The sequence below is a fragment of the Poromitra crassiceps genome (genome assembly GCF_964638095.1).
Source record: "Poromitra crassiceps genome assembly, chromosome: 1".
NCBI lineage: Eukaryota > Metazoa > Chordata > Actinopteri > Beryciformes > Melamphaidae > Poromitra > Poromitra crassiceps.
In genome coordinates this window covers 53,304,278-53,330,655 of record NC_139623.1, presented here as the reverse complement: position 1 = coordinate 53,330,655, position 26,378 = coordinate 53,304,278, and the positions used below count along the sequence as shown (strand labels likewise).

General features: G+C 42.2%; 1 protein-coding gene across 1 annotated transcript in view; it reads left to right on the top strand.

The window, feature by feature from the left end:
- LOC310788208 (CREB-regulated transcription coactivator 2) overlaps positions 1–14,170 on the top strand; it is a 132,756-nt gene extending 118,586 nt beyond the window's left edge. The window contains exons 16-17 of the mRNA XM_083649745.1: positions 12,254–12,452; positions 12,958–14,170. Of these exons, the coding sequence (XP_083505871.1) occupies positions 12,254–12,452; positions 12,958–13,148 (390 nt within the window). The 3' untranslated portion in view covers positions 13,149–14,170. The remainder of the gene's footprint in view (positions 1–12,253; positions 12,453–12,957) is intronic.
- Positions 14,171–26,378: the final 12,208 nt, after the last annotated feature.

Genomic DNA, 26,378 nt, shown 5'->3' with positions numbered 1-26,378 from the left:
GGATGAAATTATATGGCCAAGGGAGTGCATGTAAAGAAGGAAGAGAAATGGACCTAAGACTGAACCTTGGGGGACACCGGTGGTGAGAGTGCAGGGCTGTGAAAGAGTTTCTCGCCAGAGGACTTGGAATGTGCGGTCAGACAGGTAGGAGGAAAACCAGGATAGTGCAGTGCCAGTGATTCCCAGGTCGGAGAGGGTGGATAGGAGGATTTGATGGTTGACTGTATCGAATGCTGCGGAGAGATCGAGAAGGATGAGTACTGAAGAAAGTGATGAAGATTTGGCGGAGTGAAGGGCTTCGGTGACAGAGAGGAGGGCGGTTTCTGTGGAATGTGCCGGTTTGAAGCCAGATTGATGGGGGTCGGAAAGATTATTTCGGGTGAGGTGGGAAGAGAGTTGACTAGATACAGTTCTTTCAAGAGTTTTTGAAATAAAAGACAGGAGGGAGACGGGACGGTAATTATTAATGACAGTGGGATCGAGGGATGGTTTCTTAAGGAGTGGTTTTATTATAGCTGATTTTAGGGCAGGGGGAAAGACACCAGAGGACAGGGAGGAGTTGATAAGGGAAGTGAGAAAAAGAGAAATGTCAGGGGAGATGGACTGGAGGAGAGGGGAAGGGATGGGATCTAGGGGGCAGGAGGTGGCACGATTTGATGTTATGATTTTAAGGACTTCTACCGGTGAGAGAGGAGAGAAGGAAGAGATAACGGAAGTAGGAGGCAGTGGGTTTGGGTCAGAACAAGGAGTGGTATGAATGACTGGAGGGGGGAAGGAAGAACTGATGTCAGCTACTTTTTTAATGAAGAATGATGAGAAGTCGTCGGCAGAGAGGGAGGAAGGGGGGGGGTGGGGGAGGAGGATTTAGTAGGGTAGAGAAGGTGGAAAAGAGTTTGCGGGGATTGGAAGCAGAAGATTGGATAATGGAAGTGAAGAAGGAGGTTTTGGCTAAGGAGACTGCAGAGGTGAAATTGGAGAGGGTGAGTTGATATATTGAGAGATCGATGGGGTCAAGAGATTTTTTCCAGTTTCTTTCTGATGTTCTGAGTTCGGTGCGGAGGGGTTCGGTGAGCCAAGGTGCAGGGGGAGAGGAACGGGCGAGTTTAGAAATGGGGGGGCAGAGGGAATCTAAGGCGGAAGAAAGAGAGGAAAAGAGCGAATTGGCGGCTACGTCTGGGGAGAGGAGAGAGAATTCTTCAACGGAGGGAAGGAGCGAGAGGGCAGCAGAGGAGAGAGAGGAGGGAGGGAGGGTTTTGAGGTTACGTCGGATGGTGATTGAGTGGGTGGAAGCTGGGCAGGAAGTGAGAACGGAAATCGGAAGGGTGAAGGATATGAAGAAATGATCGGATACAGGAAGGGGAGTGACTGTGAGGTTGGATGTGTTGCAGGAGCGGGTGAAGACGAGGTCGAGGAGGTTGCCAGCCTTGTGGGTAGGGGGGGACGCAGAGAGGGAGAGATCAAAAGTTGAGAAGAAGTTAAGAAACGTGTGGGAGTGAAGTGTTGAAGCCGGAATGTTAAAGTCACCTAACAGAATGAGTGGAGTGTTATCTAGGGGAAAGAGGGAGAGAAGGGTGTCCATTTCATCAAAGAATAATCCAAGGTGTCCGGGGGGGCGGTAGATTGTGATAATGGTGAGTTTAGTGGGCAGAGTGACGGTAACTGAGTGGGATTCAAAGGAGGAGATGGAAAGATGAGAGAGGGGCGTGACTGTGTAGGACCATTTGGATGAGATGAGAATACCTGTACCACCACCACGGCCAAGGGTTCGGGGAGTGTGTGAGAAGGAAAAGGCGGAAGAGAGAGCAGCTGGGGTGGCAGTGTTTTCTGGGATGATCCAAGTTTCAGTGAGTGCGAGAAAATGGAGAGACTGGGAAAGGGTGTGAGATGAGATGATTTCCGTTTTATTGACAGCAGACTGGCAGTTCCAAAGTCCTCCCTCTATAATAAAATGATTACATGACTGGGTGGGTGTGGAAGAAGGGACAAAAATAATTGGAATGTGATTGATTTTATTTATGCCTTTACTGTGATAAAAATTATTTGCTAAGTGATGAGAAATGGCAGGACGGTGAGGGCGGGATACAGTTGAAATTGCGCATAGTAACTTGTCTGGGCTGGTAGGGATCGGAGAGGGTGGAAGGATGGGGGGAATTGTATGGTGAATAATGCTATTAAGATGGACAGGAGGAGTGGATGCAGTCAGTGAGAGAGAAGGAGGAGGCGTAATTAGTCTGCCAGGCCATGAGGGGGCGCGAATGTAGTTAGGAGAATGGGCAGGGGAGAGAAGAAGAGGCTGACCGGAAGTGCTAAGAAATGGGCTTGAGGGGGACGGGTCAGTCAGTCATGGACGGGGCAGGCTGGAGTTTTGGATGACGGAGGCACGATGGAGATTAGCGGAGAGCATTGACGCCCCTAGCGCATTCGGGTGGAGGCCGTCTGGAGCGAAGAAAGCAGGGCGCTCCCAAAACAGAGTAAAGTTATGGACATATGTGATGTTGTGGGCGGAGCAGGCGGATTGCAGCCAGGTGTGGAGAGCTAGTAGTCGACTGAATGTAATGTCCCCGCGACGAAAGGTGGGGATGGGGCCAGACAGAAGAATTGTTTTATTGGACTTGACAAGGAGGTTAAACAGAATGGAAAAGTTTTTCTTCGTGATTTCGGACAGCTGGTTATGGACATCATTGGAGCCAACATGAAGGACGATTTTCTGAACGAATGGGGGAAGTGAGGCCAGTACAGACGGGAGTTGTTGGATGATGTCAGATGTTTTGCAGCCGGGAAGACAGTGTGTAATCGCGTTTGCAAACCGAATGTTCTTGATTATGGAATCTCCGATTATTAGAACAGTGGGGGGAATGAGGGGGGGCAGACTCGGTCGAGTGGGGAAGGGGTAGCGAGTTTTAACGGGGGGAACCGGAGGGGGGGAGGGGGAGGTGGAGGCCGAAGACGAAGGACGGCTGTGCGACAGCTTACCGACCAAGCTAACGTTAGTGACCGAACCAACGTTAGCGGCCGCTTCACTCAAGCATGGCGGGTTCGGTGCCGCCTCCGAATGACCGGAGGAAGCAGGGCCGGGCGGAGAGAGAGAGCCATCAACAGTACCCACAGCGGGAGAAGAGAGGGGACCAGCTGGAATACTCCCGTTGGTCTGCTCAGGGCGCTTGGAAATAGCCTCCTTCAGCAGCCGGAGCCGGGTGCCAGACCGGGAACGAGCAGGACGAGCAGGTACTGCAGACGAGGCGGCATACATCAGAGGAGACGAGGGAGGAGAATACCTGGACCGTGGTGGAAGCTGGGCGTTGCCGGGCTGTGACCAAGCAGGACGAGCGGGTACTGCAGACGAGCCGGCGTACATCGGAGGAGACGAAGGCGACGAATGCCCGGACAGCGGTGGAAACTGGGCGCTGCTCCTTATGTTGAATGGCGCCCCCGGGCTGGGAGGCACGGTCAGCGGAGGAAGCACTGAGGAGTACAGGGGATCAGGCGGGTTTTCGGTCTCATCCTCCAGGAGTTTGAATCTGTTACCAAGCTCAAGAGACCTTGAGGGGGGCTGGAGGCTACGATATCCTCGGGATCCATCACGGTGACGAGTAGCTGGGATCCAGGTATCGGCAGCAGCTGCAGTGGAGGGGGTCGAACAGACTGGCTGCTTGGGTTTGGTACCAAGCCTATGCCACAGATCCTCCCCATGAGAACCATTGCTGGTGTGGAGGGATTCTCTAAGACACGGAAAGTGGTGTCATCTCCGATGCCTAAACTGTCAGCATCGCATGTTGAGATTAAATTAAATGACTGCAGTGTGGATGTGAGTTTCCTGATGGACTGATTCTTCTCCGTGATTTCTACTTGCAACCGGGAGACATCTTTGACCAGTTCAATCACGGTAAGGCTACAGTTCAAACATGATGATAGATCGTGTGGCACGATTGTTCACAGAGAGCACAGATAAGTCTCACCACTAGCCTATCTAGGTTACAGGCAAACCACCAGGCCAGTGGGAGTATCCGGGTGCTGCTAGCCGATTAGGCTACTCGCTTAGCTTAGCCTAGCTTTAGCTCAGGTTGTTGATTGTGAATTAGAGAGAGTCCTGCCGATCGGGGCTCTGTAACAGAGAGTTCCCCACACACGGCAAACAAAAGTAGATTCCAAGTGATGTGAATATGACCGTGGAGGGCTGGGATCTCTGATCCAGCTACGGTTTAGCTTAGCTTCCGAAGCTAGCTGGGCTGAGTCACTGACGCCGCTTCCAGGCGGAGGATTTGTTTAGGTCCAGATTAATGCGATCAGATGTTCGATCACAAAAACGTTAAGCCTGGCGTGAAGCTTTGATAATACACTAAAATATAGCTAAAAGGTGCACTCACGATTATAACGTAAAATTAGATAAAATGTTAAAATCCAACGGAGCTTCTGGCGGGCAAACACAATATCGACGCATGCGCATGTTAGTACACAGTAGGGTTTATATGTTACTTTATGGAAGCCCATAGCTGACTCTATTCAAATGATAATTTAAACTTGAAAATGGTAATGTAATTCCTGATTAACATTATCATTTTCAACACATGTGTGTGTTATTTCAGTAAAAATGAAAATGAAAATGGAATAATCCAATTTTCATTTTCATTTTCATATACTTGTAAGGGCTTTCTATGACTATATAAGAATTAAAATGACAAGCTGTTTGACATTTAATTTTCAAAGTCCATAGCCCGCTCTACAATGGACTATATTCAAATGGTAATTTAAATTTGGTAATGAAAATGCAATCCGAAAAATGCAGCCTAATTTTCCATCTCTGCAAGCATTAATTAAGTCACAATTCAAATTAAAATGCATTTTTGTAGAAAATGTCAAATGATAATTTAAATGGTATTTGACATTTCATTTTAATTTAGTCATACTGCTTTTCAATGGACTATATCAAACTTGTAATTTAAATGTGGAAATGTAAATGCAATCCAAAAAATCCAGCCTAATTTTCCATCCCTGCAAGCATTATTTAAGTCACAATTCAAATGAAAATGCATTTGTATTTGACATTACATGTTTGACATTCGACATTACATTATCAAACACTGAACATGCTTTGCAATGTACTCTATTCAAATGAAAAACAGCAAAACAGCGCCTCCCGTGTATTGCAGGTTCACTTCGTGCGTTATCAGTGACAAAATTCAATTGGAAATGGCAAACTGTCAGGCCGCTCGTCAAGGCGGGTCTTCAATTGGGAGGATGTCACTCATTGGCCACTTTCAGCCTGCCCCAGTTGACCGCGGAAGTAAACAGACCCACTTCTGGTCTGTCGCCTTCAACCACCGCAGTCAGGCATGTAATGTGCGTTTTTGTTCATATTTAAAGAAGAAACAGCATTATTTATCGGTGCATGGTGTTCATACCGCGGAAAAGTTAAAAGCAAGGTGAATTTTGCCATTAGGAAGGGAGACGCGAGGCGGATTGTTTGCTATGGTTACCATGGTAACGTTACCCTCTGTATGGCTGCTAACGTTACGTTAGTGAGTGAGTAATACGAGCGTCAAATGAGCAGGAATTTCACTTCCGGCCAGCAGGAATTTCACTCGGGTTTAATGATTTTGCCTTCAAAGTAAAAGCATGATAAAGTTCGTTTTTTTTTACCATAAAAATTATAGTAGAAATCTAACTATGTCCAATATAATGAACATACGAACACTAAGATAAACCTCTAGTTTAATGTTTGAATGAAAATAGACATACAAAGGAGACCGTGTGTTATTTCTTGAAAGGCTTAACAGGGTGTGTCGCTAGCTCACACTGGTCAATAGAGGCTAGGCCTACCTCTCACCTGATTATGGCCTCTATAGGGAAGACATCAAGAGAAAAGATTATCAAGCTCTAGGCTAGGTGACCCATTATGCAAATGCATGGATAATGTGGTCTTGTGAGAAGTAGGTAGCCTATTAAATGTTCTTTGTATCCTTCTTGGGACCACAGTGGAAATCAGTTGAACAACTGTCTGTGTTTTTTATCCTTGTACTACTTTTTGTCACATACTTTATGTAATACTATTGTACTAAATATAAATCAATCAATCTATCATAGGGAAGTCATCTTGAGGCTGGATGGGTGTCAATGTTTGTGTTTTGGACATGTATGTACAGTGTCAAGTGAGCATGCCCACTCCCATTCAGAACACCATGAAAACGCTCCGATTCCAAATAAAGATTAAAAATCTAAAGTCAATTGTTCCAGGGCAAACTCACTTGATCCATGTAGAGACATAGCCCAGCTATCATAGGGAAGTCATCTTGAGGCTGGATGGGTGTCAATTTTTGTGTTTTGGACATGTATGTACAGTGTCAAGTGAGCAGGAATTTTATAGCTGCCCGCTCCCATTCAGAACACCATGAAAACGCTCCGATTTAAATATTGGGTATTATTACCTACCTACTTAATATTATCTTGAGATCTTGTGGTCTCTGTTGAATCTAATTGTTTCTTGTCCTATCTCTGTGTAACTTTTATGCTTTTATTTTCTCCCCAACCCCCTTCCCCTCAGGAGTTTTTTTTTCCTCTTTTGAAAATAAGAATTTGTACTTAATTAACTTGCCTGTTTAAATAAAGGTTGATGATGATGATTAGAGCCGCTACCTATGCAAATTGGATTCTTCATTGTTTTTAAATAAACATTTTTTAATTTGGCTTACTTGTTGTGTCTCTTGTTGTTTTCCTGCACACATATGCCCTGTTATATTGTGTACTATGTTGTAAATGGAGTCCACAGCACAAGAATTTCAGACGTGATACTTGTACTACAGAGTGACAATAAAAATCTTGGATCTTCACTGGTCTGAGTGTGTGTGCAACAATTGACTTTAGATTTTTAATCTTTATTTGAAATCAGAGCATTTTCATGGTGTTCTGAATGGGAGCGGGCATGCTCACTTGACACTGTACATACATGTCCAAAACACAAACATTGACACCCATGCAGCCTCAAGATGACTTCCCTATGATAGATAGATTGATTGATTGATTCATTTCTTGACCCATGTGGTAGGCTATAAACTTAGATTTGCAACTGTTCGTTTTTAGTCATTTCACCAAGTAAATGTGTTGTGTTGAGAGCATTATTGAGAGAGATTAAAAGCAGCACACAGTAGTAGGCTATCAGGGCTGAGTAGTAAAAATGGCTTTCAGTAAAAACAAGTTTGGTGAGTCCTTCATGTGCTGATGTGCGGTCGTTTGAGAGTGAAAGCGCACTCAGTACTGCACAGCGTTTCATTGCGACTTTTCACGGGCTGTTCTCACCATTGTACAATACATGCTGATCACTTTCTGAGTATAATGGCATCTGCCCCAGCGCGAGGTCTGCACGGTGACTCGCGGAGACTCGCGGGGCCCCACCCCCACGGAGCTTTGCTCGAGTATAAGAGCTAAGAGCACCACTCACTCACTAACGTAACGTTAGCAGCCATACAGAGGGTAACGTTACCATGGTAACCATAGCAAACAATCCGCCTCGCTCTTCCTTCCTAATGGCAAAATTCACCTTGTTTTTAACTTTTCCGCGGTATGAACACCATGCACCGATAAATAATGCTGTTTCTTCTTTAAATATGAACAAAAATGCACATTACATGCCTGACTGCGGTGGTTGAAGGCGACAGACCAGAAGTGGGTCTGTTTACTTCCGCGGTCAACTGGGGCAGCCTGAAAGTAGCCAATGAGTGACATCCTCCCAATTGAAGACCCGCCTTGACGAGCGGCCTGACAGTTTGCCATTTCCAATTGAATTTTGTCAGTGATAACGCACGAAGTGAACCTGCAATACACGGGAGGCGCTGTTTTGCTGTTTTTCATTTGAATAGAGTACATTGCAAAGCATGTTCAGTCTTTGATAATGTAATGTCGAATGTCAAACATGTAATGTCAAATACAAATGCATTTTCATTTGAATTGTGACTTAAATAATGCTTGCAGGGATGGAAAATTAGGCTGGATTTTTTGGATTGCATTTACATTTCCACATTTAAATTACAAGTTTGATATAGTCCATTGAAAAGCAGTATGACTAAATTAAAATGAAATGTCAAATACCATTTAAATTATCATTTGACATTTTCTACAAAAATGCATTTTAATTTGAATTGTGACTTAATTAATGCTTGCAGAGATGGAAAATTAGGCTGCATTTTTCGGATTGCATTTTCATTACCAAATTTAAATTACCATTTGAATATAGTCCATTGTAGAGCGGGCTATGGACTTTGAAAATTAAATGTCAAGCAGCTTGTCATTTTAATTCTTATATAGTCATAGAAAGCCCTTACAAGTATATGAAAATGAAAATGAAAATTGGATTATTCCATTTTCATTTTAATTTTTACTGAAATAACACACACATGTGTTGAAAATGATAATGTTATTGAGGAATTACATTACCATTTTCAAGTTTAAATTATCATTTGAATAGAGTCAGCTATGGGCTTCCATATTACTTTGACTGTAACAGAGATCATAAAGGCAGTAGGGTTTATATGTGACTTTGACTGTAACAGAGATCATAAAGGCAGTAGGGTTTATATGTTACTTTGACTGTAACAGAGATCATGAAGGCAGTAGGATGTTACTTTGACTGTAACAGAGATCATGAAGGCAGTAGGGTTTATATGTGACTTTGACTGTAACAGAGATCATAAAGGCAGTAGGGTTTATATGTTACTTTGACTGTAACAGAGATCATGAAGGCAGTAGGATGTTACTTTGACTGTAACAGAGATCATGAAGGCAGTAGGATGTTACTTTGACTGTAACAGAGATCATGAAGGCAGTAGGATGTTACTTTGACTGTAACAGAGATCATGAAGGCAGTAGGGTTTATATGTTACTTTGACTGTAACAGAGATCATGAAGGCAGTAGGATGTTACTTTGACTGTAACAGAGATCATGAAGGCAGTAGGGTTTATATGTTACTTTGACTGTAACAGAGATCATGAAGGCAGTAGAGTTTATATGTTACTTTGACTGTAACAGAGATCATAAAGGCAGTAGGGTTTATATGTTACTTTGACTGTAACAGAGATCATAAAGGCAGTAGGGTTTATATGTTACTTTGACTGTAACAGAGATCATGAAGGCAGTAGAGTTTATATGTTACTTTGACTGTAACAGAGATCATAAAGGCAGTAGGGTTTATATGCGACTTTGACTGTAACAGAGATCATGAAGGCAGTAGAGTTTATATGTTACTTTGACTGTAACAGAGATCATGAAGGCAGTAGGGTTTATATGTGACTTTGACTGTAACAGAGATCATAAAGGCAGTAGGGTTTATATGTTACTTTGACTGTAACAGAGATCATGAAGGCAGTAGAGTTTATATGTTACTTTGACTGTAACAGAGATCATGAAGGCAGTAGAGTTTATATGTTACTTTGACTGTAACAGAGATCATAAAGGCAGTAGGGTTTATATGTTACTTTGACTGTAACAGAGATCATAAAGGCAGTAGGGTTTATATGTTACTTTGACTGTAACAGAGATCATGAAGGCAATAGGATGTTACTTTGACTGTAACAGAGATCATAAAGGCAGTAGGGTTTATATGTTACTTTGACTGTAACAGAGATCATGAAGGCAATAGGATGTTACTTTGACTGTAACAGAGATCATGAAGGCAGTAGGGTTTATATGTTACTTTGACTGTAACAGAGATCATAAAGGCAGTAGGGTTTATATGTTACTTTGACTGTAACAGAGATCATAAAGGCAGTAGGGTTTATATGTTACTTTGACTGTAACAGAGATCATGAAGGCAGTAGAATGTTACTTTGACTGTAACAGAGATCATGAAGGCAGTAGGGTTTATATGTGACTTTGACTGTAACAGAGATCATGAAGGCAGTAGGATGTTACTTTGACTGTAACAGAGATCATGAAGGCAGTAGGGTTTATATGTTACTTTGACTGTAACAGAGATCATGAAGGCAGTAGAGTTTATATGTTACTTTGACTGTAACAGAGATCATAAAGGCAGTAGGGTTTATATGTTACTTTGACTGTAACAGAGATCATAAAGGCAGTAGGGTTTATATGTTACTTTGACTGTAACAGAGATCATGAAGGCAGTAGAGTTTATATGTTACTTTGACTGTAACAGAGATCATAAAGGCAGTAGGGTTTATATGTGACTTTGACTGTAACAGAGATCATGAAGGCAGTAGAGTTTATATGTTACTTTGACTGTAACAGAGATCATGAAGGCAGTAGGGTTTATATGTGACTTTGACTGTAACAGAGATCATAAAGGCAGTAGGGTTTATATGTTACTTTGACTGTAACAGAGATCATGAAGGCAGTAGAGTTTATATGTTACTTTGACTGTAACAGAGATCATGAAGGCAGTAGAGTTTATATGTTACTTTGACTGTAACAGAGATCATAAAGGCAGTAGGGTTTATATGTTACTTTGACTGTAACAGAGATCATGAAGGCAGTGGAGTTTATATGTTACTTTGACTGTAACAGAGATCATGAAGGCAGTAGAGTTTATATGTTACTTTGACTGTAACAGAGATCATAAAGGCAGTAGGATGTTACTTTGACTGTAACAGAGATCATGAAGGCAGTAGGGTTTATATGTTACTTTGACTGTAACAGAGATCATAAAGGCAGTAGGGTTTATATGTTACTTTGACTGTAACAGAGATCATGAAGGCAGTAGGGTTTATATGTTACTTTGACTGTAACAGAGATCATGAAGGCAGTAGAGTTTATATGTTACTTTGACTGTAACAGAGATCATGAAGGCAGTAGAGTTTATATGTTACTTTGACTGTAACAGAGATCATAAAGGCAGTAGGGTTTATATGTGACTTTGACTGTAACAGAGATCATAAAGGCAGTAGAGTTTATATGTTACTTTGACTGTAACAGAGATCATAAAGGCAGTAGGGTTTATATGTTACTTTGACTGTAACAGAGATCATAAAGGCAGTAGGGTTTATATGTTACTTTGACTGTAACAGAGATCATGAAGGCAGTAGAGTTTATATGTTACTTTGACTGTAACAGAGATCATGAAGGCAGTAGGATGTTACTTTGACTGTAACAGAGATCATAAAGGCAGTAGGATATTACTTTGACTGTAACAGAGATCATGAAGGCAGTAGGGTTTATATGTTACTTTGACTGTAACAGAGATCATAAAGGCAGTAGGGTTTATATGTTACTTTGACTGTAACAGAGATCATGAAGGCAGTAGGGTTTATATGTTACTTTGACTGTAACAGAGATCATGAAGGCAGTAGAGTTTATATGTTACTTTGACTGTAACAGAGATCATGAAGGCAGTAGAGTTTATATGTTACTTTGACTGTAACAGAGATCATAAAGGCAGTAGGGTTTATATGTGACTTTGACTGTAACAGAGATCATGAAGGCAGTAGGGTTTATATGTTACTTTGACTGTAACAGAGATCATGAAGGCAGTAGAGTTTATATGTTACTTTGACTGTAACAGAGATCATGAAGGCAGTAGGGTTTATATGTGACTTTGACTGTAACAGAGATCATAAAGGCAGTAGGGTTTATATGTTACTTTGACTGTAACAGAGATCATGATGGCAGTAGGGTTTATACCGGACATGTATTTATGTGACTTTGACTGTAACAGAGATCATAAAGGCAGTAGGGTTTATATGTTACTTTGACTGTAACAGAGATCATGAAGGCAGTAGAGTTTATATGTTACTTTGACTGTAACAGAGATCATGAAGGCAGTAGGGTTTATATGTTACTTTGACTGTAACAGAGATCATGAAGGCAGTAGGGTTTATATGTTACTTTGACTGTAACAGAGATCATGATGGCAGTAGGGTTTATACCGGACATGTATTTATGTGACTTTGACTGTAACAGAGATCATAAAGGCAGTAGGGTATAGATAGATAGATAGATAGATAGATAGATAGATAGATAGATAGATAGATAGATAGATAGAGTACTTTATTCATCCCCGTAGGGAAATTCTGGCGTCTGGTAAGCCTTTGCTTGTTGCACAACGCTGCTACTGGAAGAGATAACCAGCTGGTTAGTGAGCTAGTAACTGCTAAGCTAAAATTACATTACATTACGTTATCATAATCCGCTTTTTATTTCTCCTCACAAAAATCATTCCGGGCAGTGCTCTTTCTATGCAAAAAAAAAAACACAGAAAAAGGCTATATGTGAACAGCACCTTACTCTGTGATGGCCATCTCCCCGCTGCAGTTCAACATGGAGAGCCAGGGTGACGGTCTGTCTCTGAACCTCGGCTGCGGCAGCGTCGGCGACAAGAACCAGTACCCCTCCAGCACCCAGGGGTGCCTGGACCTGCACGACCCTGCCGACCAGCAGCTCCTCAACAACCAGAACCAGAACTACAGCGGGGGGGAGGGGCGCCACAACGTGCCCAACATCATCCTCACCGGTGAGACCACAGCTGTCAGGAAGATCTGTCTGCTGTCTGGAATGTGATTTAGCTGGATTATATTTACATTAAAGTGTGTCTCAGCTGTACACATTGAACTTCACTGCTATATTTACATTTAAAATGGACCGTAAACGCCTCTTCTCAAAACACTCTTGCAGAAATCTCCTAAACAATTGAAATGGATAGGGTCCAATAAAAGAAATGCTTCAATACTGCTCACCTGGCATAATCCAAGTCTCCACAAGCCCTGAGATGCCAAGTTGACTTGAAAAGATGTCATTTGAAAAGACGTCACACCCTGTTTTTAGCTGAAATCTTCATTGTAGCAGACCTTTTTTTTTTTCTTTTTTTTTAAGTTGGACCCCCATCCACAATTGTTTAGGTCCTAAACAAATTATCCTAAACTTTAGGAGAATTCTGCAACGGTGTCTTGCTGTGAAGATTTTTTCATTTTTGGGTGAACTTATCCTTTAACATGCTGACCCTCCCTGCCTTCCTGTAGGTGACTCTCCACCGGGCTTGTCCAAGGAGATAGCCAGCGCTCTGTCCCATGTCCCCGGCTTTGAGATGGACCCCTTCTCTCTGGATGACCCGCTCAGGATGGACCCGCTGGCCCTGGACATGCTGGACGGAGACCTGATGCTTGCCGATCCGGCCGTGGAAGACTCTTTCCGCTCCGACCGGCTCAAGTGACCCGGAAGCAGTTTGGCAAATTAGGACCGGGAATCGGCGCGCCTCTCTTTGTTGCGGGGCGGCAGTGAAGGCTCACAGAGAGCCACAGCCTTCACTGTGGACGGTGGATTTGTTGAGCTTTTCCGCTGCATCAGAGGCACTTAAACGGACAATGCTCTTGCAAAATGCTTGAAGTTGAGGAAAGGCGAGATGTTTCTTTATTTTAGGCATTAGCTTGTATGAGTCTTATCTGCATGTTAATAAAATGCACTTGGGGCTAACGCAGGCACGCAGGGATCGCCCGCGCATGCGACGTCAGCTTCACGTGAGAAACCGTCGACAGCGCTTGGAAGACGCCACCTTGAAAAGCATATGTGCCCGATTCTCCCCGGACCTTCCCCCGAGCTTTCTGACTGTTGTCTTTCTGGGCTTTCTCCATTCCATCCAGCGGCCATGTCGGCCCTCGCTCCACAGCAAAAACCACTTGTGATTATTTTACCCCATTTCTGTCAAACAAGCCACCAGCCACCAGCCAAATACTGGTACATATTGGCTATGGCTGGAAAATTGACTAGCCACATGGGCAGGTTGGTAGCCATCATTTCTAGATTGTATTGTGTATGAAAGGAGCAATTTGCCTGTAACACATTTAAAGGTGCAATGTGTCATTCTCCAAAGTAATAGGGGGCAGCATTTCACCTCCTACCACCCTCCTCCTCAATTGGAAAACAATGCACTGCACTTTTCTTTTGCTTTTCTACATTGAATTCAAATTGGCCTGACATGGTTTGAAAGCTGCTGGCAGGCTGGGCCACATCACCCAAATCTGTATTCATCATGTTAGTAACATTGATAAAGTAACTTGAGCGTCCTGGGTAGTCTGTTACAGTAATGTTAGCTCGAATGCTAACCTTTTCATGCATGTGAATGGAGAATACTAAAACCTTTAGCTCCATATTCTGGGACGTATAGTAAAATAAAAATACTGATTTTGGTCTAACCTAGTTAGGGGGTTATTCGAGCTTGGATTATTCAAGCTTTCTAACCAAGTAGGTGCCACTTGATAGATTTGGCAGTTTGATTCCATGGCAGCTTCAGCCATCGTTGTTTACTTTGCCATTCACTAACCAAGGGCTTCTTCGCTTCTTCTTCCTCTCATGTTGGACTGAGGGCAGACTCAATGCTACAGTGACTCACTGTCTCTCTTGAGGTGCAAGTGAGTATTGCAAGACAGGACGGACCGCGGCTAGCTCAAGGCTAGCTGGTTAGCATGCTCATTTCAGTAGATCTGCAACACAATACATAGACATCTTTGACATAATGTTACAAGTGTTATTGCTCAACATTGATCATTTTACTTATTTTTTTAACGTTTTAACTACAATTCTGGTGAAATCCTACTCATTGCACCTTTAAAGTATCAGGTGAATTTGGAGATCCAGCCACTGTGGCAGTAGACGGAGTGAGCGCGTGAGTTTCCAGTCCTGCGAGTTGGATCATGTTCACACCATAAAGATGTGTTTGAGATTATGTTTAGGCAAAGCCGCTCCATTCCTCTGGAGCAGAAATTAACAAAAACTAGCAGCTAGCTGGTCCTCTGTCTCTCCTGGGTCCTGAAGCCTCTCAGGAGAGCCTCCAGCACATGGAGGAACATAGTAAATTAGACAATTCAACGCTCATCGTCACCTCAGACAGGCAGAGTGAAATTCGTTTCATGGGTCTTTATATAGGTCATCTGCTTTGTGTCACATGATGCGTGCCCTTTGAACTCACTCTCTCTCTTGCTCTCTCTGTCACTAGTGACGCTCACAGCATGAGAAGCGAGTTAAACACAGCCTCAGCCGTCTGTTAACCCTGTCAGTCCCTTGATACTGTCGATGTGTAATATCTGCAGACCAGAGCCCGTTGGGGCAGTGAGCTGCGTCTCGGCAGCAGCATGTATCCCGCCCAGCCTCTGGGTCTGGTTGTCGCTCTGTACTCGCCTTGTGTGCCTGCTGTACTGTGTAGCTTTACCCCCCCTCCTCCCCACGGTTGTCTTGACAACGCATTGGATGCAAAAAAAAAAAAAAAAAAAAAGCACTTGCCTGCAGTCGTGTGGATTGGCTGCGTGTGTTTTTAAATCGCACTTATGCATTTCAATTATCGTACCAGATGTCTTGAACGAGGGAGAGTGCTTTGAATGCAGCAGTGGGTGATGCAGGGTTCCTACAGTATGCAGGTCAGCTCTGATAGACACACTACCAGTCTAGACACACCTGAGTGAACATTTCTCATCCTCTTAAAGCCATTCTGATCTAAACGCTTCTGCTTAAAAGCTAGAAATTCATTTTTTTATACAAATGTAAACAGTGAAGTTGATCCTACATGTATGAATTTCTTTCCAAAGCCTTTGTACTTATATCAAGGCAAAGGGCAGCTATTTTAATGAATCTAAAATATAAGATCGTTTAGATTTGTTTAACACTTTTTTTTTGGTCGCTGCATAATTCCGTTTGGGTTATTTGATAGTTACTATTGTTCTAAAAGGAGGAAAATGGTAAAAATAGAGAAGAAAATTGTGGTGTGCCAAAACTTTTGACTGGTAGTGTATGACAGCACCTCTATATAGTTGTAGATTCACTGTGATTTCACATGCAATGATATTTCTGAACACAGGCCAAAATATCTACATCCAGTGGAGAAAGAGTGTGACGTGAGATGTGTAGGAATCCTGGGAAATGCACGTATGCATCTCTCCTGTCGTCTTGTGTGAATAGCGCCTACGATCCCCCCCGGTCTTTGAGCTTTATCGCCCCCTTCTGGTCAGGTTATTAAAGGGCAGTTCCTACCGAGAGCGAGATGGTGAGGGTATTTTTTTTGCAAAACGAGACATTTTCCTCAAAATGCCCCAATGGGTTTTGGATTTTTCAAGATCGCGGAAAACACAATCCTGTGACATCATCAGACAGCCACCTCACTGTACCTGGATCAGAAATAAAGTGTATCTGTAATGTATAGGAACAGGGGCATGACTGCATATGAAATCCTCTGTAATTTCATGATGTCTGTCCATTAATTGAAGAGGTTTTAACTCAAAACTCATCAAAACGGCTTGATAAGATGTGGATTTTTAAAGGAAAATGTCTACTATTCTTTATAGAACGACGACCCAAAAGTAAATTAGGTCGGGATTGCCCTTTAACCCGAGTCACTGTGATTGACAGCCCTTAACCGCGCCCCCTGCCTGCACTTGCTGCAACCTGCCTTGCCACGGCCAGAGTATAGCAATGTATTTTTATGTAACAAATATAGTTATTATTACTATAAAGAAGTTTTATTTTTTAATCGAAAGGTGGTCTAAATCTATATGTATATATAATTTCTCAGATGTATCTTGAAAAAAAAATATTTAAGAAGAGAAGGAAAACAAAGCCTATAGAAGTTCAAGTGGCGATGGAATCAGCCACAACGTGTCGGAAGAGGTTTGAGAGGGGCGGAGCTTGTTGGTCTACAATGTGAAGCATTGAAGTCCTCTGTGTGTGTGTCGTCCTCCTGAGCGGACCCGTCGCCTCTCTGTGGAAATACTGTTGTTGAGAAAAGCCGCGGTCGTCGATTATAGATCTTTTAATGTTTTTAGCTTCAGTACTTTGGCCCTTCACCGGCCAAACACTGGTCAAGTTTGACAAGTCCTATTCTATGCTAAACATCTAGCTGGCTGCAAAAATAGCAAAATGGCTGGTGGATGTTGACATGTCCTCGCTGTTTGACTAAAAAGTTATATGACTCTAGTAGGTGCTGCCTGCAACTAACGATTATTTTCATTGCCGATTAATCTGTGGATTATCTTGATTAATCGATTACCGGTAGTTGTTTGGTCTATAAAATGTCAGAAAATGGAAAATGGAATTTTTTTCTCAAAGCCCAAGTTTATCAACGTCTTGTTTTGTCCACAACCCAAAGATATTCAGTTTACTGTCATAGAGGAGTAAAGAAACCAGAGAATATTCACATTTAAGAAGCTGGAATCAGACAAGTTTGACTTTTTTTAATTACTCAAAACGATTAATCGATTATCAAAATAGTTTGTGATTAATTTAATAGTTGACAAGTAATTGATGCAGCTCTACTGAAAATGTTTGCTGAGCTGTAATCACATTATCATCATCATTATCACAGTTTTGCGGTGCAGCGTCTACGCAGGTCTGGAAAATATGGAAATCCGTTTGACCGTTTCCAGGTCTGAACGTCTGGAAACATGATAAAGTTACATGGATAAAGACTGAAAATGACTTATCCTGAGACCATGTGTTTGTCACAAAGTAAGACCATCGGTAAAGCTACCGACCGGCAGTGGAAGGTGTGAGGGGCTGCAGAGTCTGGAGTGTAAAAATGGTAGCTCTGTGTGGGGACGAGGAAGAGATGATGTAAATCAGTGGTAGTTTTCCTGTCCTCATCGCTCTGTAACATAGATGACAGAACTACGGAAGCCCTGAGGGGCAAGTGAGAAACAAATCTGGTCATCTATTTTCTCATGATCTAATTTGTTTTCTCTCCTGTGTTTTACAGTACCAGGGATGTTTTACAGTAGCAGGATAATAATCACTCATTTCGGCCACGAGAGTGCACTCCTAAAGCTTTTAGTCCTATTTACAACACGGAGTAGTAGTGCACTCTTTTGGCCGAAATTAGTATTACAACGACAAACAAACATCTATATATATGTGTTGTATAAATGTTATATATAAATATATATATATATATATATATATATACGTATATATATTTATATATAACATTTATACAACACATTTTTTCCACCTGTTTCACAGATGAAAACAAGTAACTTAGAAAGATTATCCTGGCAAAACTATTTCTTTAAGCAAATAACCAGTAACCAGTCAAATACTGGTCAGTTTAGTTAATCTCCCCACCAGAGACTTGACCAGCGAGTGTGCTGCGAGACATGTCCCGTTCTAGTCTGTAATCTGTCTGGTGAATTTAGCGTTTTACCGTAGCTACGGTGTGACCAGACCAGTGGAGGAAACGCTTTGGTTTCCTGGGAAGTTTTTTGTTTTGTCGAATCCTTTGCGCTACGTGTTGTAAACCCATTTCTTAGATATTTTTTTTTATGTAATTTTTTTAAATGTTTGTGCTGCACTGTCGAGTGTCGATCCATTCCCATATTAAACTATAAAAAGATGAATTATCCGTTCTCCAATTGGAAGTGAAACGGGCGTGCTCGGTGCAGGACGGGTACCGGGGCAAAGCGGTGTGGTCGGCGCTGGCAGCCGACGAGACTCTAGAGGTCAGATGTGAGCGGCAACGCGGTCGTCGGTCGTCTTGCACTTTGCCGTTTTGGAAGCAATGCGGAGGGCGGCCATGTTGGTCTGTGGAGGAAATGTTACTGCGCGTTTGCTCTCAGTTACAGTCAGGATGGGAAGTTACTGCCAGTCCGTCATTTAGAGTCCTGTCGATCCTAAAAATCCAGTTGCCTGATATGAATAAGTGAACTTGTCTGGTGAGTTTTAGGATGTCTCAGCCGCTGTGGCCGGCGGTCAAACTTTCAAATGTACATTTTTGACAGATGTTGTCGTGCCCTTGTTGACACTTCTTCACCATGAATGAGGTTTCTACATAGGTCTGGAAATGAATGGAAAATGAATTTGGTCATTTTCATATCTGATAGGTTTGGGAATCACACACAAAACTGGGAAAAATCTCCTGATGTCTCCACACTGTCCGTCATCTCACTTCTTCTGAGGTCTGTCGCTGTGAAGAATAATCTTCATTCACAGACCAACGTGACAAGAGTTGGCGGAGGAGAAACGCTCTCTGTAAATCAAACCAAACATTAAAATATGCACATCAAATTTAGGTCTGGAAAAGTCCCAAAAACTGAAATCCAACCTGTGTAGAAACCTGTGTGAAGTCTTGCATGCAGGACAGTTTGTTACTGACTGAAGATTGGAGGAAAGTTTACCCTCTGCGTCACACGAGGTAGACGGGCAACTTTTTTGTGGCAATGCACACGGACAAAGTTGCCCTCAGCAGGGATCAAATCAATATACGGTAAATAGTGGAATAACGAACAACTGTAGCGACAATGAAAAGATGACGAGTTCATTTCCAAAATGCAGTGAAGTTATTTTGGGGAGATTAAATCCAGGATCCAGTCTGTAATTTTGTCATGTAGTCAACTGAGGAAAGCTCCCTCTGATCTCCCCCTGTATGCTTGTTGAACATCTGTCAAAATGGCGGCTCTAGAAAGAAGCCCATTTCTCCATATCAAACTCCACTGCAGCTGGAAACATCTGGAGGTGACGTCACCTCGTCTACGATTGGCCGGTTATCCAAGAAGAAAAACACAATAACTGAAATACTGCATGGAGCCAGAAATTAAAAGAAAATCACTAACAGCTGTTTAACAGTTTGTGTTTTAGAGGGAGTTTTCCTGTCATAGTCCAGTCAATCTAACAAAAAAAATTGCCCCAACCCAGGATAAATTGCAATAGTAATGTTTTAGAGTTTTTATTGGTCCTAATAGCCTCCTGCATCATATATTGAAAGTCTACCTTCACAGATTTAGTGTAACATACATTTCAAGGTCGAAAGCAATTTTTTAATTTTTTTAGAGTGATGGTCTTGTTAGGTCTCGGGTAAAGTTCTGTTAATATTGGAGGGTCTATGTTTTCTTTTCTTTTTTTTTCAATTTCAATGTTTATTTGAATAGGGACAGATACATAGACATACAACATTTAAACAAGAAGAAATATGATGTCACATATAACATTTATATAAGCTAATTTGCAATGTTTGTCCCTAGATTAGCCTAGAAGATGTAAACCTATCCAACCTATTTGGTGTCTTTCTACCTGTATTTGGAGTACTACTACCCTCCCCCCCTTTTCTTTTTTTTTATGCCTCCGCCGGCGATAGCCAGGCCGGAGGCATTATGGATTTGGGTTGTCCGTATGTACGTACGTACGTCCGTCCGATGTTTGTTAACATGATATCTGAGGAACGCCTTGACGGAATTTCATCAAATTTGCCTCAAACGTCGATTTGGACTCAAGGATGAACTGATTAGATTTTGGTGGTCAAAGTTCAAAGGTTAAGGTCACTGTGACCTCACAAACGCCATTTTCAAGCATGTTAACGCGATATCTCAAGAACGCCTTGACGGAATTTCTCCCAATTTGCCTCAAACGAACACTTGGACTCAAGGATGAACTGATTACATTTTGGTGGTCAAAGGTCAAGGTCACTGTGACCTCACAAACACCGTTTTCAAGCTAACGTCATATCTCAGTAACACCTTGACAAAATGTCTTCACATTTAGCTCAAACATCAAAGTCTGGACAGACATGCATGTCGACTGCTCACTTGTTGGTGGAGGCATATATCTGCTGTGCGATCATTCTATTTTTGGGGGGGGGGGGGGGTTTGGAGTAAGAGTACCCCCAAAGTGCACATATACATTCAGAACAGGTTATAGCTGATGGTTGAATGTGAAAGAACACCCTAGAAAGCCACTGTATAGACAGAAATAAATTATATGAAAATAACATGTTCAGAAGCAGAGGTACACTTCTTTGTGATGCTGTGACATGAAGGCCCCAAATTTCCACCCCTGAATTTCCATTGATCCATTAATGTTATACTTTTAATATGTTATTTGGATGTTCCTAGGGATCGCATAAAACCTTGGCTGATTACTATTGTAATTTTCCCTAGGTCAAACCCCAGATTGACTGGACTATACGTGACATAATATCCTGTTAAAACCACCTGAATTTGTTCTTTCTTTCTTTCTTTCTTTCTTTCTTTCTTTCTTTCTTTCTCTGTCAATCATTTTTTAAGAGTAGCTGTCACTCAAAAGCTCAATCTCTGATTTAGGAACCAAACTCACTTTTTGGTTATTCCTCACAAATTTCCCACCAATTTACATTTCCTCGTGAATACCTGTGTCCTGTTTTCTGAAGCTGAGCTTATGCCCTCTGTCTGTATGATGAACCGTGTGTGTGTGTGTTCGTGTGCGTGCGCGTGTTACAGCCTGAAATGAAGCATCTTGCCCTTATGCAATAAACTGTTATGTGAGTTCCAGACTCTGCCAGCAGGCGGTGCTGTTGACCAGCGAGGTAGTGAGTTAGGGATCCGTTATGGCCATATTTCATATTTGTATTGATGTATTATATGAATTGCTCTCATATTAATGTTATTGTTCTGTTTTACATTTTACACAGTAGGGTTTTTTTTGCCTCATGTTTAGGCTCAAGAAAATAAATGAACTTATGCATCTTTTTTTGCTTTTTATTTGAGTAATAAATTGACATTGTTATAAATTTTTATTTGAAACTTGTAATAACCAGGGAGTCTGTTGTACATAATGTTTTAAACCACAGGTGCTTCTTAAACCTAACATGGAAGATTTTTAAAAGACTGTACCTTCACATTATTTTACAGAAAATAAAGAAATTAAATGAAACAGCCTGTCACTGGTTTTTACTCCAATAATACTGATACTGCACTCCATATAGATGCGCAATACTACAGTGTTGTATACTGCATACCACAACACAATAGATAGAGGAATTCCCCATAGTAGCCTATTACAGACCCTAAAGAAACATAGTGCAAAAAAGTGCTTTTATCCACCCAGTAACAGTGATTTCACTAACCCCCCTGACTATTAACGTAAAGCAAAACGTTTCTGGGATTCTGCCTCTGATTGGCTACTGTGTGATGCTGCCCTGACATTAACCAATCAGCTCTCCTGATGTCTGGTTTGACCTGGGTAAAACTAACCTCGCGTCACCAGGCTCTTCTCGGCGAGAAAGTGCCTGGCCTCCGTTTCCAAGGGATTTTGTCACTGCCTGTTTCCCGCATAGAGCCCGCCCTAGACAGGAAACAAACAGCGGAAAATAAGAAATGGACGTACCGAACATGTTCTTGTAGAAACATCGCAGATTCACAATATCACATATTTTAAGCCAATACTGAAGCTTTTTTTTATCAGGCTCTAGCTAACGTAACCTCGCCGCGTCAAGCTAACGGCAACAAAGATGATTTTTTTTGGCGCACTTGTTTCCTTGGTTTACGCCCACATGGCCAAAAGCGGCGTAAAGCGTGCCCAGACTAGGGTCAAACTGCCTGGGAGAACGTTGGTTAGTTTAGTGTGTTTCTGAACTTCAGAGCACTAGCTGGATTTCACTTTATATCCCAAAGAGAAGTGACTAATGCTCATCTTGTTTTTAAAAGTACCGGTATTACTAATACCGGTACTTTTAAAAACAAGATGAAATAAGATGAATAAATCCACTCAAAATATGTTATATCACTCAAACATTTACTTAGTAAGAGTGGATTTATAGATTATGCTACGTTAGTTAGCAAGCTGCCGAAGGAAAATTAACTCATGAATGAGTTTAATGTTGGGTTAACGGTGCCTAGTTTTTGATTTGAGTGGATGGAAGTGATTTAATTTAACATTGAAGTTAGCCATGTTACTGGGTCGTTGACCTGGCAGCGTGGTGCCTGTGTGTTAAAACTGACAAGACTAAACACTGCTGAGCATTTTTACCACCAGGTTTTCACCAGATCTAGCGTTAGACGTTGGCATTTTATCTGTGAGACAAACTTGGCCGTGAGGTCACCTGCCATAAGATTGACAGTTTACACAGTTAGATTCGGCCCATTTAAAGTGTCAGCTGAATGTAATGAGGTTGGTGATTATGTACAATAGCCTACAGAGCTCTGGCCAGACGGGGCGCTTGTTCGGCGCTATTTTTATTTATCCTTTATTTAACCAGGTTAAAACCCATTGAGATCAATGATCTCTTTCACAAAGGTGACCTGGCCAAGAAGGCAGCACAACATGTCAACAGTACATAGAAACATACAACAATACAGCAATACAATAATATAAAATGTGATTCTACAAATCTAGTTGCAAAGACATTGACCAATGGTCTCACGTTCCATGTCCTTCAGGATCCCGCCAAACTCAGCAAGGGAGACCAATTCTGGCAATTTTAAATCCTTCTGAAGGGTATTCCAAGCTAAGGGGGCAGCGTATTTAAAAGCTCTTTCTCCCCACTTGGTGTGAGGATGCGGAGCAGTCAATAATCCTGTGAACGTAGGCCATAGTGGCTGTGGCTTCTGGACAGATATGTCCGTAAATAAGACGGGACAAGCCCAAGGAGAGTTTTATAAATAAAACTCAGCCAGTGTGTACGCCTGCGTACATACAGAGATGTCCATTCAACTTTTTCGTACAAAGTACAATGGTGGGTAAGCCGTTTACAACCAGTGACAAATCTCAAGGCACTATGATACCCCCATATCTTCAGTGCCTACTGCCCAGGTGGGCTATCTCGTCGAAAGGGCCTTTCTGTGTGGAGTTTGCATGTTCTCCCCGTACTCCCCAGGGGGTTCCTCCGTACATAACCCTCCATTAAAAACATGCAGAAGATCATCATCCGACCAGTGACGACAACATCTGAAGTTGGTCCCCGGGCGCTGGAAAGAAAAAGCGACCACTGCTCCTGGTCTGCCCCCTGGAGGAAAGGACAAGCCTGGATGGGTCAAATGCAGAGGACAAATTTCACCGGCCACCGTCAGCATGAGTGTGTGTTGTGGCCGCGTTGCATGTGTTGAAGTGTTCGTGTGACAATAAAAGACGGGCTTGTCCGTCTGAAATCGTGTGTTGTTGTTTTTTACACAGTGTCTAGTGACTTTAATCATTGGGCAGAAGCACCCATGTACAACAAATCACCATAATCTAACAGAGGCAGGAAGGTTGCTATAGCCTACTGGGCCTGGCTGGCCCAGGCCCAAGCGAGTCACCAGCAGCACGGCCAAGTCTGACCAGGCCTGATGGCGAGCGCTCACAACAAGGTGAACACTCTCTGTCTGTGTTCGGAATGCTTCACTCATTTCCTGACTCACTATTCCCCATGTAGTGTTTATCAAGTGAACTATTTGGGGAATGATCAAACAAGTTTCGGACACTACCTCACTCTTCTTCTCCTTTGGTAAACACGACAGCATTGCATTGTGGTATATGGGAGAAAATGTATGTATATGTGTAACAGCGTTGTGTTAGTGGTAATTGCAGCAACCCATGTTAAGGGCTTGCCCAGGGGTGGATTCAAACTGCCGACCTTCGGCTTGCTGGACGGACGCTAACCACTGCACCTAGAGAGCTAGCTCCCTTGGTGGAGCTGATTAACACGCCTTTATACTGGGGGGGAGTGAGTTTAAACAACCTACTTGCTACCACTCGGGACGAGGACTCACATTCATTCGGTTACATAATGCATACAGTATGCCTTTTTTATTACTTTTTAATTGTACCTTGAATCTGAGAAAGGCGATTTTAAATTCACCTATATTATTATTATTATTATTATTGTTGTTATTGTTATTATTATTATATTTTGTGAATATAATAACACTTTTTAAAAATGGTATTGTTTCTCTTTTTCCCCCTCCTTTTCATAGAGAGGCAAAGTGACCGCCTACTTCCTGCTTCAGCACTGTACCAGAGATTTTATGCGCCATTTATTTTCCCATAGACATTTTGTAAAATGCTTATAAAATAGTTTTACTTGGTCAAACCAAACGGTTCAGATATATTTAGAATCGGGAGAGACCATAGAACATTTCACTCAGACCAAAACTTACCAAACAACATAGAAAAAATATTTTCTTTAAATCCACAGTTTTATGTATGTGGTCTCTCGTTTCTAAATATATATGAACCGTTTGGTTTGACCAAGTAAAACTATTTTTATAAGCATTTTACGAAATGTCTATCTGGTAATCTCTGGTACAGTGCTGAAGCAGGAAGTGACGTTTCACTTTGGCTCTCTGTATAATCGGTGGTGGTGTTTGTTTTCCCCATGTTTTCTTTCTGTAATAAAACAAATGATTTAAATGGCACAGATGTTCTCTTATTTTGCAGCTGACCATATTGAAAAGCTTGCTGCTGACTTATTGTTGGACTGGCAGGTGGCTGTTGGGTCAGATTTGAGAGAGTCTGGATCACCTCCACACATTAAATAGGAACAGGAGGAACTCTGGACCAGTCAGGAGGCAGAGCAGCTTCCAGGGCTGGAGGAGGCTGATATCACCAAGTTACAATTCACTCCTGTTCATGTGAAGATGAGGAAGAGAAACCTCAGTCCTCACAGCTTCATCAAAGCCAAACCGAAAAAAGGGAAACATTTACAATGTTAATGGTGTTATAGCAGTGGTGGTGAAGTGTGCCCTGCCTGTCCTGTCTAGTAGAAGTATATTGTACTATAGTAATACAGTAGCCTACTGTTGTATGTTTTAAATGTCAATTGTTATGCTGCAAAATGAATTGCCGCAGTTCCAAATAATAATCCTATGATTTTCCTATGTAGCTATTCCTACAGGGCTATTTCTAGGGTCATCCTATAATAGGAATATTCCTATACTATTGTTGTAATATTCCTACAGTATTCCTATAGTAGGCTAATCCTAAAGTTCCATCACATGTCAGTTGGTCTTTCTGGCCATTTCAGCAGCAGGCAGGCAGGTAGCTCAATGCCCCATGATCCATTACAACATGTGGGCCAATCACCCCTAATTAAAACACAAAAGCAGTCAAAGCAAAAGCAAACAATAGCCAACATGTGAATCCCCCCAAACACACTTGAAAACATACACTCGTGCTCTCCAAATATAACTAATTTCAGTGATGCCTACTGTAGCCTATAGGCTATTTCTTCTTGTATTATAGCCTACAGAAAGCAACAGCTGCAGCTCGACAGGCAGGCAGAAATGAAACAGTAACCAGCCCACTAGTATCATCATTATTTTAATTGAATTTAATTGGCTATTGTTATTAATCAACTTATCAGACTGTTATTATTGTTATGATCATGATCAGGGCGCGCTGTGTATATTTAAAGGTCCTGTCCTGGCAGCTGAACGGAGCGGACAGCTGCTTCAGCCACGTAAAGCGCCAAGCAATGACAGGAAATGACACGATTCAGCCTTAAAAAACAAAAGAGAAATAAGAAATGTCTTATTTGTCCCCCAAATCATGTTGTCCGGTCTGGTCGGCCTCATTTGTCAAAATGATGCATCTTACCGCGCTCTGTTGCTGCATTTCTTTGAACTGCACTCATTAACCACGTAAGACATATCTGTCAAGGTGACTTTTAATCTGAAAGTCCTGACCGGACGTGCTGTGTGGTGTTGCTTGCAGCTTGACAGCGCTGCTCCTCTACACACCAGCA